The sequence below is a fragment of the Amblyomma americanum genome, chromosome 5, assembly GCF_052857255.1.
Source record: "Amblyomma americanum isolate KBUSLIRL-KWMA chromosome 5, ASM5285725v1, whole genome shotgun sequence".
Taxonomy (NCBI): domain Eukaryota; kingdom Metazoa; phylum Arthropoda; class Arachnida; order Ixodida; family Ixodidae; genus Amblyomma; species Amblyomma americanum.
In genome coordinates, this window is record NC_135501.1 from 182,459,199 (window position 1) to 182,476,465 (window position 17,267).

The window sequence follows — 17,267 nt, forward strand, 5'->3', positions numbered from 1 at the left end:
CGGGCCGCCTGCTACTGAGGACGCCAGTTCTGGAGTTGCTTACGTCGTTATTAGCAGCTACCTACAGAGCCAGTTGCACCTGAAGCCGAAACTATGTGCTAGTTAAGTAACGAGTGTTTGTGGCTTTTAGACCGTGTTTTAACCTGTAAACAGCTAAACCTCGCCTTCTGTTCATGCAATACTGTGGCCTGCTGCGTGATGCGTTAATACTCATGCTCCATGTGCTGTCAGTCTACATCGACACTGCCCGCCACTGAAGTTATCAGTTCAATGATAATGTAGAGCTTGGTGTCGACGCTGCTAAAAATATTTTATTTAGTGCTTGAAGCGACTGGAAATTTCGGTGCTTAACCTACGTTGCTTCAATTGTGATTCCACGTGATCATCGGCGTTACCGAGACTTAGGTTCAGCGTTGAAGCGAGGGGAGAATTGGAATAAGTTTGGTTCAAGTGATCTACAACAAAGCATCATCTGCAGCGACAGCGTCACTATCGTCTGCTAGCTGCTGACCGCGCCGTATGCCACGCTTGTAATGACGTAATTTGGGGATGGTTCCTGTGACGGCCAAGTTCACCGGCTGGCTGTACCGCCTGTTCAAGAAAATCATCTGCCACGTGATTCGGGACTCGTCACTGGTAAGTCAGTTAATGCTCTTACCTCCTTCTTTGATGGTATACCCTTAGTTGTTGTAAACAGCTACTTAATTGCACTATTAACGTACCGAAAAATGTCCCAATCTGTTTTTCGATAACCTACTTGTGTTTGTAATCCACCGCGTTAGAGCCGTGATCACCATAGCGTGAAGCGTAGCGCTGGCGGTTTTTGCAAATAGGTCAGTTTCGCGCTACCGCGGTCTTTTCAACCCTCTGCACGTCGCTCGTAATACATTTTGTATTTATTTTGTGCAATTATTTATTTTTCACTCATTTTGGTTACAACAGGACGAAAGCGAACTGCCCAAGGACGTTTTAATTCTTCATCATACGAAATTGTACCAAAAAAACGTACCAAGAAATTTCAGGAAGGTTTTAACATTATGTGGCAAATTAGCAGTTTACAACACAAGAAACGATAGGTCTTAACTTCTTCGTTTCAGCCCGATTTTGTGACTTCACTTCAGAAACAAATTGGCGTTTCAGGCATGGGCAGTGCTTTCGAAGCCTACATTATGTGTGTCTAACGTAAAATGATCCTAAGTTCGAAAAAGAAAGAAGCCTAATGGCACGTGTTGCATGTGCGAATGCCTTTCCTTTTTGTATATCGAATAAAATTTCATTCCGATCATATCTGATAAATATACGTTCGCGCACACTTAGCTAAGACAACAGCTGCTCAAAGTCCCCTCAGATTTATCGGTGCTTGCGGGGAAATAGTGAATGGTAAGTGGGCGAGCAAGTGATCTGCACATGGTGACGAGGTCACTCTGATATCTTTTAATCTCGGTCTCATGTTGGTGTTCACCGAAGAACCCCAGCGGACAGCGCTATGTTTGAAACGTAGCATAACATAACAATATAACATAATGCAGCATAACCATTACATAAAAAGCACTGCTAGGGAGCGAAATCACGGTGTGGTAGACAGTCTGGTTCCAAGAGGAATTCATTCTTTCGTCTTGTTCCATAAGCATTAAACAGCTTCTCGCCTCGCATGCGGGAGGTGCGGGGTTCGATCCCCAGTGCCGCCGGGTACCCACCGGTGATACAATGGGTACCTTTCCCCTGGTCTGGTGCTCGGCTTATTTAGGGTGAAATGCTTGAGAAATGGGTCTTTGACCTCACCTTGAGAAGTCGAAAATACCTTGTGCCATGGCGCTCTTTGTACATAGCTGCCCTTGAGCCATAAAAATCCAATCCAATTAAACAGCTTCTGACTTAAGTCCGGAATTGGTTGAGATGTGACGCAGCATTTCGCGTTTACATGGATTCGACAGAATGCGTCTTCAGTTGATTTTTCGAGAGAATGAGCAGGTTTTCAGAAGGAAAGGTGCACCTCGTCCTTTACTCTCTTCCTCGACGTTTTTGCAATTTCCCTCAAGAAGTGAACTGGAGTCGACTTCTATCCGCGTTTACATGTCGACTCCAGTCCGCGTTTACATCCGCGTATAGTGGCACAATATCGAACTCATCACGGTGCGCGCCAATCTCGTCTTCGTCACCACTCTGAAACCCACTCAGTGTGGTCGGTTCTCCGAACTCTTCTGGGAGTTGAGAGTTTCGGAATGTCAGCGATTTTCGGGGAAAAAAAACGGAGACTATCCGTAATGTTGATCCACCTCTTGAGCCATATCCTTTGGAGCGATATGAATCGCTACCGATCACAATAGCCGCGTTTACATGAATGCGACAGAAGTCTACTTCAGACCACTTTTTGAGTAAAGGGGCAGGTTTTGAGAAGGAAAGGCGTAACTCGTCCTCTACACTCTTTCTCGACGTTTTTGCGCTTTCCCTCAAAAAGGGGACTCGAGTCGACTCCTGTCGCATTCATGTAAACGACGCTAATGAGTGCGGGTCTCATTGTGGTGGCCTTCAAAAGCTTCAAAACCCAAACTCCCACTTCGTGACCTTCAAAAGTGGGTCACGAAGGAGAGATTGGCTGCGCACTAGTGATGCCCAGAAATAACCAGGCTGGGAAAGACAGTCACCGTGCCAAACAAGGGAGCTGTCCGTCCCTCCGAAGGTTCTCGCCGATAGGCTGGCAAGAGTTTCTTCTATCGTACGTCCTGCGATTGAGTTTTCTCTTGGCGCGTGCCCGATCAGCTGAAAATTTTGCGCCGCAAATATATGCGCATAATATATGAAGACGGCCCCAGCTTTTTGTAGCAATGTGTCGCCGGGTCAACGAGCCCACGCCAAACCACCATTACACCATGACGTAGGCAACGTCTATTAAACTGCGCGCGTTTTCAACCTGCCGTTATGACGCACGACGTCACTGGATTAGTACAGAAAGGCGCAGAACCTTTCAAAATTAATCATACCACACGTCATACCCCCCCCCCCCCCCCCCCTTGGCCTAATTCCCCTCAAAATTCGCAAAGTAATGCCAACTTTCGAAGAATGCCGCCCCGCAGTCATCCCGCAGCAGAGGTGGGGCCAGTGGGGGGAAAGAGGGTGGGGGGGGGGTTGTAGGTTATTGAGCAATATCTATTGGAGCAATATGAAATGCTCGGAGTGCAATGACAATGGACAACAGAATATTGCGCGTCCTCTGGAATGTTGCGCATATTTTCCAAACGAAAACCCTTCGTCCACAGGCAGGAAATTCTTGTTCGACCGAAAAGGAAGGGGTGGGGGGAAGATGCCTCTTTATTTGTAATGGAGGGAAATGGCTGAAAGGGCATGATAAAGTAGCCGAGCAATCTTTCCAGTAAATCCAAAATTACCACTGACGCCAGGGTTCCATGGTCGTAAACCCTCAGCAGCACTGGTCTTAGCTATCCACAATAAGCATTCTCTGTCTCCGCTTTTTAGTCCAGAGCATGGGTGCGAACGATAGGAGCAGGTAGAACAGGTACTCGTCTAGGGAATGTATATTTGCACCCAATTTCGGCACCTGCCGTTCACACTCGATTTCTAAAAATGGCGGCAACCGTCGGGGCTTCACGTTCACGCATATTAATATGAATCCCCCCTCTCTTTTCCTAAACCAATGTAATGGAGGGCGACTGACTTATCTCCTCTCTCGCTAACCCCTTGTGTCGACAGAGCAGGAAGTGTAAACGCGGTCTGTGAACGAGGGTTTTTGTTGGCCACTGTTTTCCCGTAAGTCAGCTTTCCTGTTTGAAAGGGGAAAAAAATAAGGAATTGTAGTTGGTGGGTCGAAACTCAGAGGAGACCTGTCGCTGTGCTAACGTCTGGATACCGGCCTCAGAAAATGTCTGGATATTGAAAGTGGCTATCTTAACTGGGGCAACTATCGCAAAAGTGTACTCGGCGGGAGAAGCATGTATACGTACGATCACGTTTACTCTCGTAACTGTAAATAGTGCCGGTGGCTTACGGGCTTGGGCGTTGCCTTGACAAGTTGGTGCTTCTATGACCATGCACCTGTTTTCTGAACGGCTTTGCGAATTTTGGCGCTGCCATTGCCAGAAGGAAATAACATACAGACATACAGACTGCATACGCTCTAGTGTGAAAGTGGGCGTGATCCAAGGAGTTTAATACGCGCTACATTCGTTCATCCACTTCGGGAATGCCGGGAGCCTCACGTCTTGATTGGCTAGTAACTGGCCGAAACTGGTAATTCTGCTGCAGAAACACGCCTTTTGATCATGATGATGATGATGATTAGATTAATTTTACTGGAGCAACGGCAGCTTTGGCCACAGAGTCCAACGGCGCAAGGCCTTTCTGTTACCCAGACCAAGTGAAAGATTGTATCACCGGTGGTTATGCGACGGCACTGAGAATCGAACACCGCAACTCCCACATGCGAGGCGGTTGCTCTAACGGCTAGGCCACACCTGCGATCAGCAGGCCTTTTTATTGAGGCAAATCATCAAAAAACTTGTTAATAAAAAAAAACAACTTGATGGCGAATTTTTTTTTTTGTGTTCAGGGGCAGCTTCCGTCTTTCAACCCAGTTCAGAAACGCATACTAATATCTTAAAAGTTAGGTGGCATGGCGGTGTGCTGTTAATTGCATTTTATTGAATATTGCTTAGGATATATCATCCGTCAACCGCGGTGCATTCGCAGCTGTGATTCTTCAGCTGAATAAACAGGAGTGTACTAGCTTCTCTTCTTCCTCAAAGCAATTTCAAGAAGCGCCCGTTCGTGGCGCTTCTTGCCCCCCTCCCCCCCCCCCCCCCCCCCTCCGTCGCCTTCGGCGTAACTAGCAGAGCAAACGAGCAGCACAGAGGAAGTTGAAAGAGTAATAAGGCAGTAATTACTCATTGGCATCCACCCAGGCGCAGCCACACGGCTACAAAGGAAAACTATACAGCTTCCTCAGAAACTTCGTAGTTCAAGGAAAATTCGTCCTGGTCCGGGGTTCGAACTCGGGGACCACCGCTACACCGGAGCAGTCACTCTACCAACTGAGCTGACCGGGACGGCAAGCTTATGGTAGGGCAAGAGCGAATTGATCAATAACTCGAAGTGGGAACAGATTTGGTCAAATGTTGGTCGCATGGCTGCGCTTGGGTGGATGCAAATGAGTATATAACTACTCCCTTATTACAAATCTACTCCACCTTACTGGATTCCCCTACACATTGGACCGAAGATGAAAGACAGCGATGTGGAGCGCAGCGGAGGATAAATGTACGGCGACAGCGAAGAGAGCGCGAGGAGGAAGGCAGAGGAGGAAGGTACAGTGGCTGCCAGCCACGGTGGCGCCAGAGTAGCGCATCGCCAGAGTAGCGAGCTCTCTGGCGCTGCTCTGGCGCCACCGTCCGTCCGTCCGTTCGCCCGAGGGCTGGTTCAGCGGGGGCGTCCTGTTGTGCGCTGCCCAAGCCGAAACCCAAGGCCGCCTCCATTCGGCACAGCGTGTTGCGTATGCGGTCGCCTACGGTTCAAATACCGTAGACACTGCGCTCAAAATTAGCATTAACGAGAAGCGTAGCAGTCAGCCAATTTTTACTTTAAGCAAACTGCTAGAGTTACTTTAAGCTAGCTAGAGTTGTCAGAGTTGCTTTAAGCTAGCTGTTGCTTACTAACAATGAATATCCTTGAAAAGTCGACCCTAAAAGAAAGTTCTCAATTTTTTTACGTCAGCATGTTCACTAATCCCTGTTCTGCTAAATAAGGCCACTAGTATTTTTTTCTTGAGGCGCCCGGCAGTACTCGTGAAAATTAAACTCCAAAGTGCATATGCTGCACACAATCTACTGCACATGAACACACAAAAATCCGGATCTTTATTACGCTACTCAATGTCTCAGGTTCATCACCAATAACGGTAATCATTCTACTGTCATCCACTGCGAAATGGCTAAAGGGGTGAGTGGTCTCAATCGCACAAAACGTGAAAACTGAGAAAAAACAACCGTAAACTTTATGCACGTGTTTGCTTTTGCTCAGAGAAATGGGGCATTCAAACCAGCGGAAGCTATGACCTCTCCTCATCACAATGATAGTATCATGTGGCGATGCGTCACACGGAATCCGCAATGCGTCAGGGCCATTAGAAGTGCGACTGGCTCACAATTTTCGACCACCGCTTTAAAAAAAATGTCATTTTCTAAATTTGTACTTCATATTTCGCTATAATTTCTCGTCATGAGACAGATGGAGACGCGAAGGTTACGAAAAAAACAAATATTTGCATATACTGTACATTGCCGCCCTACGCCTATCTTTTCTTTCTATTGCTCCCCTCTTTCTTTCCCTCTCCCTGTCCTTTTTCTCAGGCTAGCCGCAGACCATATGCTTCGGGTTTCAGTGGCAGATGCCGCTGCTAGCAACATCTTTCATTTCCGTTGTTATGTTATTAATACAGCCACTAAAGATAGAAAAATCGGACAATTCGCACCCAGTTGGCCATTTCGGTTGGTTACAATTCCATCCAGTTTTCGTTCTTAGTAAAATAACAGCAAAACACACACACACACACACACACACACACACACGCACGTACGCACGCACGCACGCACACACACACACACACACACACACACACACACACACACACACACACACACACACACACACACACACACACACACACACACACACACACACACACACACACACACACACACACACACACACACACACACACACACACACACACACACACACACACACACACACACACACACACACACACACACGGGTACTAAATGATGGCACGGCGCAGACGCCGTGACTCTTGTTCCGGCGGCGATAACCGACTTTCTGGCAGACCCCCCCTGGCCCTTCGGACGCCCCTCCCTCTTGACCGTGAGGAGTCACGACATCGGTTATCGCCGCCGGAACAACAGAATGTTCACGGCGGACAGTGCGGGTCTGCGTGGCCTCGGGCTGCTTATTACGTAATCCTGATGACGGAGTTGAGGTAGGAGCCGTCGATCGAGCCGTCCAGTGCTGAACACAGGAGGCCAAGTTGGGCCACTCGGCGGTTGTGCTCGAGGGTCCGCCACCCCAGTTGCTTCAGCCTGGTCGCGTAGTGTATACTGGGTATCACGTCGTTGGCCAAGCCGAGAGCGCACAAGGTGCTCGCGGCCCGTATTTGTAAGCTTTGGACTCATTCGAAGAGGTGAACTTGTTGCAGACTCCACACGGAGGCGCAGAACTCCGATAGGGGCAGCTCGAGGGCGGTGCACTGAGTTAGGAAGGCCTCTGGACCGCTGGGCTATGCAGCACAAAACCAAGAGTACGTCTTGGCTGACGCCGCGGCATGTGAATTGTGCAGATACACTCTAAACAAAAAGAAGTAAAAAGGAAGCCAACTGTCCTCTAGCTCATAACAGGGAGTGCACTGGAGATTACTCCCCTTTTTACTCCTTTCTGTGTAGAGTGTCTGCCTCTTTCTGGCTGTGTTGATTTTTGTCCGGTACCATGCAAACGACGCATTTATGGTCGAGCGAATTGGATTTTAAAACGGAATAATATTTCTTCCCTGCCACTCGGTTGAAACATGTAGCTTCAAGACAGAAAAGGACTCCGTGATCTCCGCTTGGAAGTTAATGGCGGCGCAGTATACTCCAAAAGATCCGCGCACAAAAAAACTCCCTTCTAACGTCGCCGCACTCTGTTTGCTAAAACGGCCTGAACTGGCGACACCTGGATTAATTTCATTCTTTGACCTTTTTGTTCCTCATAAAAGTCCGGTTTCTAAAGAAAGTTGTCCCCTTTTCTAAAGAAAGTTGCCCCTTTGTCACAAGGACGCTGTTATTTGCTTATAATAGCCAACTTCGATTCGTTTTCGGTGTCCCGCCAAAGCGTGCCATACACTACGCACGAAGCGCATTTCTTACGTCAGAGACGCGGCCAACGTCGTGACGTAACGGACGTAGAGGAGGACCGCACTGTCACGTGGCACATAAGACGCGGAAATAGGAACGTTCTGAAATCACCGCAGGGGACAATACATCTTGTCTTTCCGGCGCCTTACGCAACACCAGACAGCTTTTTTTCTTTCCCCGAGCAAATACCGCGGCAAACTGCACAATGCTGTGCTCAAAATAGAAACGCCAAATAATATCCGCCCCGCCGCGGTGGCTCAGTGGTTAGGGCGCTCGACTACTGATCCGGAGTTCCCGGGTTCGAACCCGACCGCGGCGGCTGCGTTTTTATGGAGGAAAGACGCTAAGGCGCCCGTGTGCTGTGCGATGTCAGTGCACGTTAAAGATCCCCAGGTGGTCGAAATTATTCCGGAGCCCTCCACTACGGCACCTCTTTCTTCCTTTCTTCTTTCACTCCCTCCTTTATCCCTTCCCTTACGGCGCGGTTCAAGTGTCCAGCGATATATGAGACAGATACTGCGCCATTTCCTTTCCCCAAAAACCAATTATTATTCAAGTAATATCCGCAGCCCTGAAATATGTTCCCTTCGCTTTCCTGGCGCAACTTCGTTCAAGAGACGGAGGATTGAGGAGAGCCGATGCATTCAAATCTGCCTGCGGGGACAAGATCCAAATTAGCGGATGTCGTGAAGGTAAAGCTATCCAGGCTTACCTGCGAGGAAAACGGAGGCCATTAGCGCCATTGACGTACTCTGCAATTGTGGAACCTAAGTACGTCCGCCAAGCGACGGCGAAGTCTTTCATCGTTGCCATCGAGCGTAACTTCATCCTGTTATTGTTCGTATCGTCATCATCATCATCATAATCGTCAGCATCATCTTTACTACGCCCCACTGCAGGGCAAAGCCCTCTCCCATGTCTCTCCAATTAACAACTAAAAAAATAACAGAAGTTGGTAACACTGGTCCACAGTCTTCGGCCTCCTGTATTCCTCCGCTGGCCAATCGCAACAGTAAACGAAATCAGCTTTTGTAGCGATAGCTACATTACGGTATCTTTCTGAGCATTCGGCGTGGCGGCGCTGCAACCCTGCGGCTGCGCCGCCACGCTCTCACGTGGTTGGTCACGTGGTGCGGAGCAGCTGCCGGCGGCGCGGCGCCGTGGCTGATCACGTGGTTCGTCACGTGGTTGGTCACGGGACTAAGTTCCACTCAGCCAGCTGTAGCTATCGCGTCACTCCAGGTTTAACCACAGCTAAACCACCGACAATTTTTTAATGCTGGACTCTGTTAAACAAGCCAGGGATCAAAATTCTAGAGTTTACTACTTTTCTTTTCCTGCTGATAACTTCTCGTTTGGGTAACGAGAAAAGTTTCAACAACGGGCTAGGTTTTCGTCATGGAGAAATTTTGTGCGGCGGTCCTGAATGTGGGCGCAGGTTCACTGCAGACCTTAAGTCTTATCCGCCTGTAGTGAAAATTCGTTTTATGGCTCTGTATGAGTTAGTAACATATAAGGTTTTAAAATGCTTTAAAGGGGTCTAAGCAGATAAGTGAAGGGAAAGATGTGCTCGTAATGACATACATGACGGAAGCCAACAGTCATCGAAACCAAGAAAAATAGGGAATGTTTTTTGCATTTTTCAGTGTTAATTAATTTGAGACGAATGCGTAATTATTTTATCGCTTAAATGCAGTTTAAAGAAAGAGGAAAAAAACAACCACATGCTGCCGATGGGTTGGTCGTTAGTTGTTCCGGTTGGTTAGTTGGTCGTTCATAATATAAACATTTAGAATAGGGCGACCCTATGAGCTAGGGGCATAGGGGAATAGCGGGTCGTCCTTGCGCAGGACAATAACACCCCTCCGGTTATTGTCCTGCGCATGCGCACTGATGCCCCGCTATTCCCATATGCCGCTAACCGATAGGGTCGCCCTATTCTAAATGCCTCTGATGATATAGGGGAAAAGGCAACACAAAGAATACACCACGAGACACCAAGCACAGGTCTCACTTGTTTCACTCACTTGTGACGTCACAGCCACCGTTTGGTTGCTGAAACCGAAACTTGGTATTGTAGAGGAAATTTAATTCCATTTTTTTTTTACCGGGCGCAGGCGAATTCCACTTGATGATCCATGTTTAATGATTTCTCATGCCTTATAGAATAAAAAAAATTCCACGCTCTGCTCCTGCGTATGACGGTTAAGAGATGGCTATTGGTTAGATTCTTTCAGACGTCACGGAGCTACCATGGCCGTGGCCAGTCAGCGGCGTCGCTTCAGCAGGCCAGGAAGCTCCGGCCTCCGTGGAATTGCCGTGGTGGGGCCGGCGGAGCGCTGACAGTTGAGCGTGCAAAAAGTGACGAGAGGAGAGGGAAAGGCGCGAAGATGCTGAAATTCAAGTTTTGAGTATACAGATAAGTCAGCTTCTACCCTACCTCTTGCAAGCACTCCGATTATGCGGGCCCACCCCAGCCCGAGCTTGACGCCCTTATATTACAAAGTCAGAATTTCGCGCCGCCCTATTGAAATTACGGAATACCGCTCCCGGAGACGATCAAATTACCAATGCAGCTATCCGAAATCTTGACGATGCTTCCATCTCTGAGTTAGTCAACTACTTTAACGAATGCTTGGAGGCAGGTACTCTCCCTGCCACGTGGAAGCATGGAAAAATCATCTTTATTCCGAAACCCCACAAGCCCATCACCCTAGAAAACATCCGCCACATTCTTCTTACATCCTCTCTAGGCAAGGTCTTCGAGCACATAGTTCTTGCTCGGCTAACAACGTACATGAAAGACAACCACCTTTTCCCCCACAGTATGCTCGGCTTTCGTGCGCATCTATCTGCGCAGGACGCCCTACTTCAAATTACGCATGACATGCTTGATGATACCATCCCCTACCACACTAAAGCTATCCTGACAGTTGACCTCACCAAGGCATTTGACAGGATTCGACACGATGCCACTTTACGGGAACTGTAGGCTCCACAGGTAGGCCCTAAAACCTACAACTACGCTTGCACCTTTCTCTAGGGCCGCACTGCATCCATGCACATAGATCAGATTACCACATCCCCTTATACACTCGGAGAGCTCGGAACCCCTCAAGGGATGGTCCTTTCTCCCCTTTTCTTTAACGTTTCTCTCATCCCCCTAGCTCACAAACTGGCTCTAATCCCACGCCTAAAGCATACCCTGTACGCTGATGCTATTACCACATGAACCACTCATGGCTCTGACGTGGAAATTGACGAAACTCTTCAGTTAGCAGCAGACACCATCTCCTCTCACGCGTCCTCCATTGGGCTCGAATGTTCCCCATCTAAGTCCGTGCTTTTCCTGATTAGCCCAAAATCTGGCGCTAACTCGCCCATCCAAATCGCTTTAAAAAGATCCCCTATCCCCATCACACCCGCCCTCCGCATCCTTGGCCCCCGCATGCAGGATTCTGGATGAAATGAACATACCCTTAAAAGACTCAAGCCTCCACGCAATCTGTGTTGCACCTTCTACGCCGAGTATATCCTCCCTTAACAAGTTTAGACGAAGCGGACAACATGAAAGTAGTGCATGCATTTACGCTTAGCCGTATTCTATACGCAACCCCATATCTCAAATTGAACCGCACGGAAACCGAACGCGTGAACGCCATGGTCCGCATTGCGACTAAGGCGCAGCAGCCCTAAACCTACCTCGTAGCACAAGTACAGCCAAACTCCTTGCACTAGGCATGCATAACGCCATTCAGGAACTAGTTGACGCGCACCTTCAGACAGTACCTTAGACTTGCCACGAGCGCCACTGGCCGCCATATACTCTCCTCCCTTCGCATCAACATACCCGCTAACCAGTCAATCCTTATAGCCATCCCTCGACACATCCATACACCTCTCGTTGTGAAACTCCTTCCTCGAAACGTCCATCCCCAATATCATATCCCTCACCGCGTAGCTCGCGCTAATGCCCTCCATAAGTATTATGGGCAAGCCCACGATGCCGTTTGGGTAGACGCCGCATGTACAGCGCATGAAACGGTAGCAGTTGCCTACAACCAAACCCTACCTCACCCCCTAACTCACCGTCTTCCCTCGGGCTCTACGTCCGAGGAGGCAGAGGAGACCGCCATCGCCCTAGCCCTTGCACATTCGGACGCCCAATACATCTTCAGCGACTCCAAAACGGCTCTGTCCAACTTTGCCAGGGGCAGGATTCACACCCCTGCCTGGCAATTGTTGAACACCCCTACCCAAAATTTACCGCACAGGGTAGAGCTCCAGTGGGTGTCGGCTCACTCTGGGAACCCTGGAAACGAGGCTGTCGATAAGTTGGCCCGAGGTTTGATTTGCCGGGCACAGGACAGTCTCGATCCAGGATTTTCGAGGGAGCGGGCGCACACCTTTGCAGAGCTCACGCAAATACCCCGTTTGGACCGTCGGACTTACCCTCCTCCCCACCCCTCTCTTACGCACTCCCAACAGATCCTCTTCAGACGCCTCCAGACCCGCTCTCGGTCATCCCCTCAGCTGTTATCCCACTATTGTGGCACGTCCCATGCATGCTCCCTATGCGGTGACTTCCACGCCACACTCTCCCATATCCTTTTCGGCTGCCCTGCTGACCCTTCCGCGCAAGGACAGCACGCCATCTCGAGCTGGGAGGACTGGGAGGTCCTGCTTACGTCTGCAGACCCGACATCGCAGCTTGCTGCGGTGACTCGGGCTGCCGACGTCATGTCCCGGCATGACCTACTTGATGCAGTGCGGGACCGCGCAGTGACCCAGGGACCCAGCTGGGTCTAAAATACAGTTGCGAAATAGTTTTTCTGTCTGTCTGTCTACAAAACGAATTTTAAAAAATTCTTGCTGGGTGATATTCGTGAAGCGACGTCCTTTAACGTCCTAGGCATACCGCACCATTACTGAGCCCCTTTCAGATGACCTTTAACATAGTAAATAAAAGCGTGCAATTGATCGTGAAGCTGGACGCTCCTTTAGATATTGAAAATTGATTTTGAGTGAAAAAAAATAGCTCAGTGACTGTCTCACTTCTCGTTGGACACCTCAATCGCGCTTTAAGGCAAGGGAAAACAGTGAGAGTGGAAGAAAGAAAGAGGCGCATTCAGCCGACAACAATTTCTGTATGATTAGTTCTTGAGCGGCGCTGACCATAATGTGATAATTTGTACGTGGTGTTTGGGCTCGGTTTGTTCATAGAAGGTTCATAAGAAAAATGATAGGTGTAACGTCAAGATACTGGAAGCGGGCAGAGTGGGTGAGGGAACAAACGCGGGTTAATGACATCCTAGTTGAAATCAAGAGAAAGAAATGGGCTTGGGCAGGGCATGTAATGCGAAGGCAAGATAACAGATGGTCCTTAAGGGCAACGGAGTGGATTCCAAGAGAAGGAAAGCGTAGCAGGGGGCGGCAGAAAGTTAGGTGGGCGGATGGGATTAAGAAGTTTGCGGGAATGCGGTGGGCGCAGCTGGCAAAGGACAAGCTTCATTGGAAAGACATGGGAGAGGCATTTGCCCTGCACTGGACGTAGTCAGGCTGATGACGATGATAGGCGGAAGTTACACTGAGAAAAAGATTGGCAGTTGCTTAACTTGACTAACCCTGGAATTCAGCGCAAAGCAAGCACGCTTGCTAAGCGTCTGAGGCTCATCCATTGCAGCTTCGTTACACGCTCGGGACAGCCGTTCTATATATACCCACACGACCACGTGGCTGTGATTTGGTGTCACATGGTCTTACGACACACCCATCGGATGCCATCACGTGGCTTCATATCACCCCATCGGATGCTCTTAAGGTCACAGGTCGACCCAAAGGTCAGCTCAAAGCCAGAGGTCAACTAAATGTCATGGGTAAAGGTCATGCGCCTAGGGTTCGACACCATAATTGCGCCACTTATGGTCATAAGGTGGGCGGATGAGATTAAGAAGTTTGCAGGAATAGGGTGGGCGCAGCTGGCAAAGGACCGGGTTAATTTTAGAGACATAGGAGAGGCCTTTGCCCTGCAGTGGGTGTACTCAGGCTGATGATGATGATGATGATGATGATATGGTCATACACGGCTGACGTGCCTGGGCCGAAGGTCGTTCAGGGTCATTCTCCGGGCTACGCGACGACTGCTTTACCTAGCGTAGTGAAGCTTTTCGCTTCAAAAATGCCTCCAGTCCCAAACATAAGACGCACGTGCCAACTCTATGGACTCGCTCTTCATCGCCATGTGAAGGCCGTAGTCGATTTGAGAGACGCACTGGCCGGTCATATCGCATTCAGAGCCCGTCTTTGACGGAAGGCGGGGTGTGAGACCGCGTCGTTCACGGACCCTTGTGTGGTAACAAGCGTCTCACTCCATAGGGACGCGTGCTCTTTGTGCGTCCGCGGAAGGCCTTGCTTTTGCCTCGGTCGTCCTACCCGCACAGCTGCCGCTTATAAACGCGCCATTGTTCAGTCGAGGAAGGCGCGCGCGGGGGACAAGGCGAGAACAATGACACCGCAGCACGCGAACGCCGCTTTGGTCATTGTTCGCTTTCTCTACGGTCTAGCTCGCATTGTGTTGTATAGCCGGCCCGTGACGTCAGCAGATAGCTCCTTATAGCGTCACACGAAGCTCCACATATATCTTCATATACCGGCGACGACAGACAGAAGCCGGCGGTAAGAATAGCGATTACGATTTTTCCTTTATACGCTTTGAAGGTTGCTCTTATCTTGATAGGCCCGTGTGCCTCATCTTGCGTGGCGTATAAGCGTTTTCAGGGCTGTCAGTGCCGTGACGTCACAAGTATTCTGGTAACGAGGTTGTATTTGCCTGGCTAGCCTATCTACCCTCTAGTGACGTAACTTTGGGTACCTCTAGTGACGTTGCGGAAGCACGATCGAGAATTGTTTCTCACCTTGCCTAACTCCTGTGGCGTCGCGTCGAAGGGGATAAAGAAGTCATGACGTCATAACGACCAATTTGGTGCGTTGCTACCACTCACTTGGGCTATTGTGACGTCACTCGAGGGCTCCCCACGGTCATGATGCTCTTACTGGAGACGTAGGCTGCACAACTTATTTCCTCGGAGGGTTGATCTGAAATCCTCGACTCTCACCTTTTAGTAAACAAGGTATCTTAGAACCTCAATGCGTCGAAACACACAGCATAGAATTTTGTGTCGTCACAACAGATTTTCTGTAATGTTTTTGACCAATAACAGGTTGTGGAAAGAAAAATTTTATTACTAATAACAGTTTTGTGCACTTACTACAGAAAAGTGCCTCAGACATAGAAAAACTTCAGTACTATACAACAAAACAACAGAAAAATCGGTCGTTACGACAGAACTGCGAAACGTATTGTCGTATTTTTGACATGGTTCTGTATTTGTTTTAGATTGGGATATATGTGCTTTGTGCAACTTGAACGCCGAAATCGACATCCATAAATCAAGACTATAAAGCTTCGAGCCCTAAGCGCGGATCACTGCCAAAGCTTAAGTTATGCTATGTTTTGTTTCGAGCGTACTGTTCTGTTTTGTTTTCTGTTCCTGTAATGTGTGTCGGCATGCATCTCCTCATTCCTTTTCACCTTTTCTGCGCATGCGCTATGCACCCCAGGTCCCGTACCCAGACCACCGAGAGGGGAGCCCTGGTGATGCGGAAAGGCCCGTAAGTGACACCTCGTGTTCCACTTGCACCCTGTTGTCTCTTTTCCGCTGTGGATGGGACGGTTTTACCTTCTGTCCTTGCCAGGAAATCAGCTAACCCCTATTGGTAGCCTGTTCATTCAGTATTCCTGTGAAAAAATAAGACAAGCACGCGACAGTGTGGCGTATACACGAGCGATGACCAAAGAGTATATAGAAATCAGGACAAAATATGAAAATTAACAGAGGCTGCACCCGCCGCGGTGGCTCAGTGGTTAGGGCGCTCGACTACTGATCCGGAGTTCCCGGGCTCGAACCCGACCGCGGCGGCTGCGTTTTTATGGAGACAAAACGCTAAGGCGCCCGTGTGCTGTGCGATGTCAGTGCACGTTAAAGATCCCCAGGTGGTAGAAATTATTTTCCGGAGCCCTCCACTACGGCACCTCTCTCTTTCTTTCTTCTTTCTCTCCCTCCTTTACCCCTTCCCTTACGGCGCGGTTCAGGTGTCCAACGATATATGAGACAGATACTGTGCCATTTCCTTTCCCCCAAAACCAATTATAATTATTATTAACAGAGGCTGCGTTTTTATGGAGGAAAAACGCTAAGGCGCCCGTGTGCTGTGCGATGTCAGTGCACGTTAAAGATCCCCAGGTGGTCGAAATTATTTCGGAGCCCTCCACTATGGCACTTCTTTCTTCCTTCTTTCACTCCCTCCTTTATCCCTTCCGTTACGGCGCGGTTCAGGTGTCCAACGATATATGAGACAGATACTGCGCCATTTCCTTTCCCCAAAAGCCAATTATATATTATAACAGAGGCAAGCATGTACCCCGGCTAATCATGAGCTCAGACGTACGTCTGTTCTCACTCAACACAAGTTTAACTGGAGTCCTGTACTTATATAGTCATCCACGCTGATCTCAATGCAGGGGGGTTCAGCGTTGCTGAATACATTAGGTGCTGCAACAACGAAACAACGTAGACTCTATAGGTAATTACCCTGTAGCTAGACCCTGTTGCTGAGTAATGAGTAATTAGTCCTTAATTAAAAAGCTTTGAACACGCCTCTATCGCGCAATAAACGTGCCTCTTTTTTCTTGTTCAACAAAAATAAGCTGGCAAGCAGCCCATCGATAGATGTTATAAACTGCATATGGTTCAGCCGATGTTTTTCGTCTTCGATGCTCTTGGCGTTTATTGAACTTTGGTTTGTAAGACCAACCCGCCGCGGTGGCTCAGTGGTTAGGGCGCTCGACTACTGATCCGGAGATCCCGGGTTCGAACCCGACCGCGGCGGCTGCGTTTTTATGGAGGAAAAACGCTAAGGCGCCCGTGTGCTGTGCGATGTCAGGGCACGATAAAGATCCCCAGGTGGTCGAAATTACTCCGGAGCCCTCCACTACGGCACCTTATTCTTCCTCTCTTCTTTCACTCCCTCATTTATCCCTTCCCTTACGGCGCAGTTCAGGTGTCCAACGATATATGAGACAGATACTGCGCCATTTCCTTTCCCCAAAAACCAATTATATATTATAACAGAGGCAAGCATGTACCCCGGCTAATCATGAGCTCAAACGTACGTCTGTTCTCACTCAACACAAGATTAACTGGAGTCCTGTACTTATATAGTCATCCACGCTGACCTCAAGGCAGGGGGTTCACCGTTGCTGAATACATTAAGTGCGGCAACAACGAAACA

At 49.0% G+C, this 17,267-nt stretch overlaps 1 protein-coding gene across 1 annotated transcript in view; it reads left to right on the forward strand.

Moving 5' to 3' along the window:
- The first annotated feature begins 410 nt into the window (after positions 1-410).
- LOC144133119 (kelch domain-containing protein 3-like) overlaps positions 411-17,267 on the forward strand; it is a 66,080-nt gene continuing 49,223 nt past the window's right edge. Inside the window, exons 1-2 of the mRNA XM_077665978.1 lie at positions 411-636; positions 15,537-15,587. Of these exons, the coding sequence (XP_077522104.1) occupies positions 550-636; positions 15,537-15,587 (138 nt within the window). The 5' untranslated portion in view covers positions 411-549. The remainder of the gene's footprint in view (positions 637-15,536; positions 15,588-17,267) is intronic.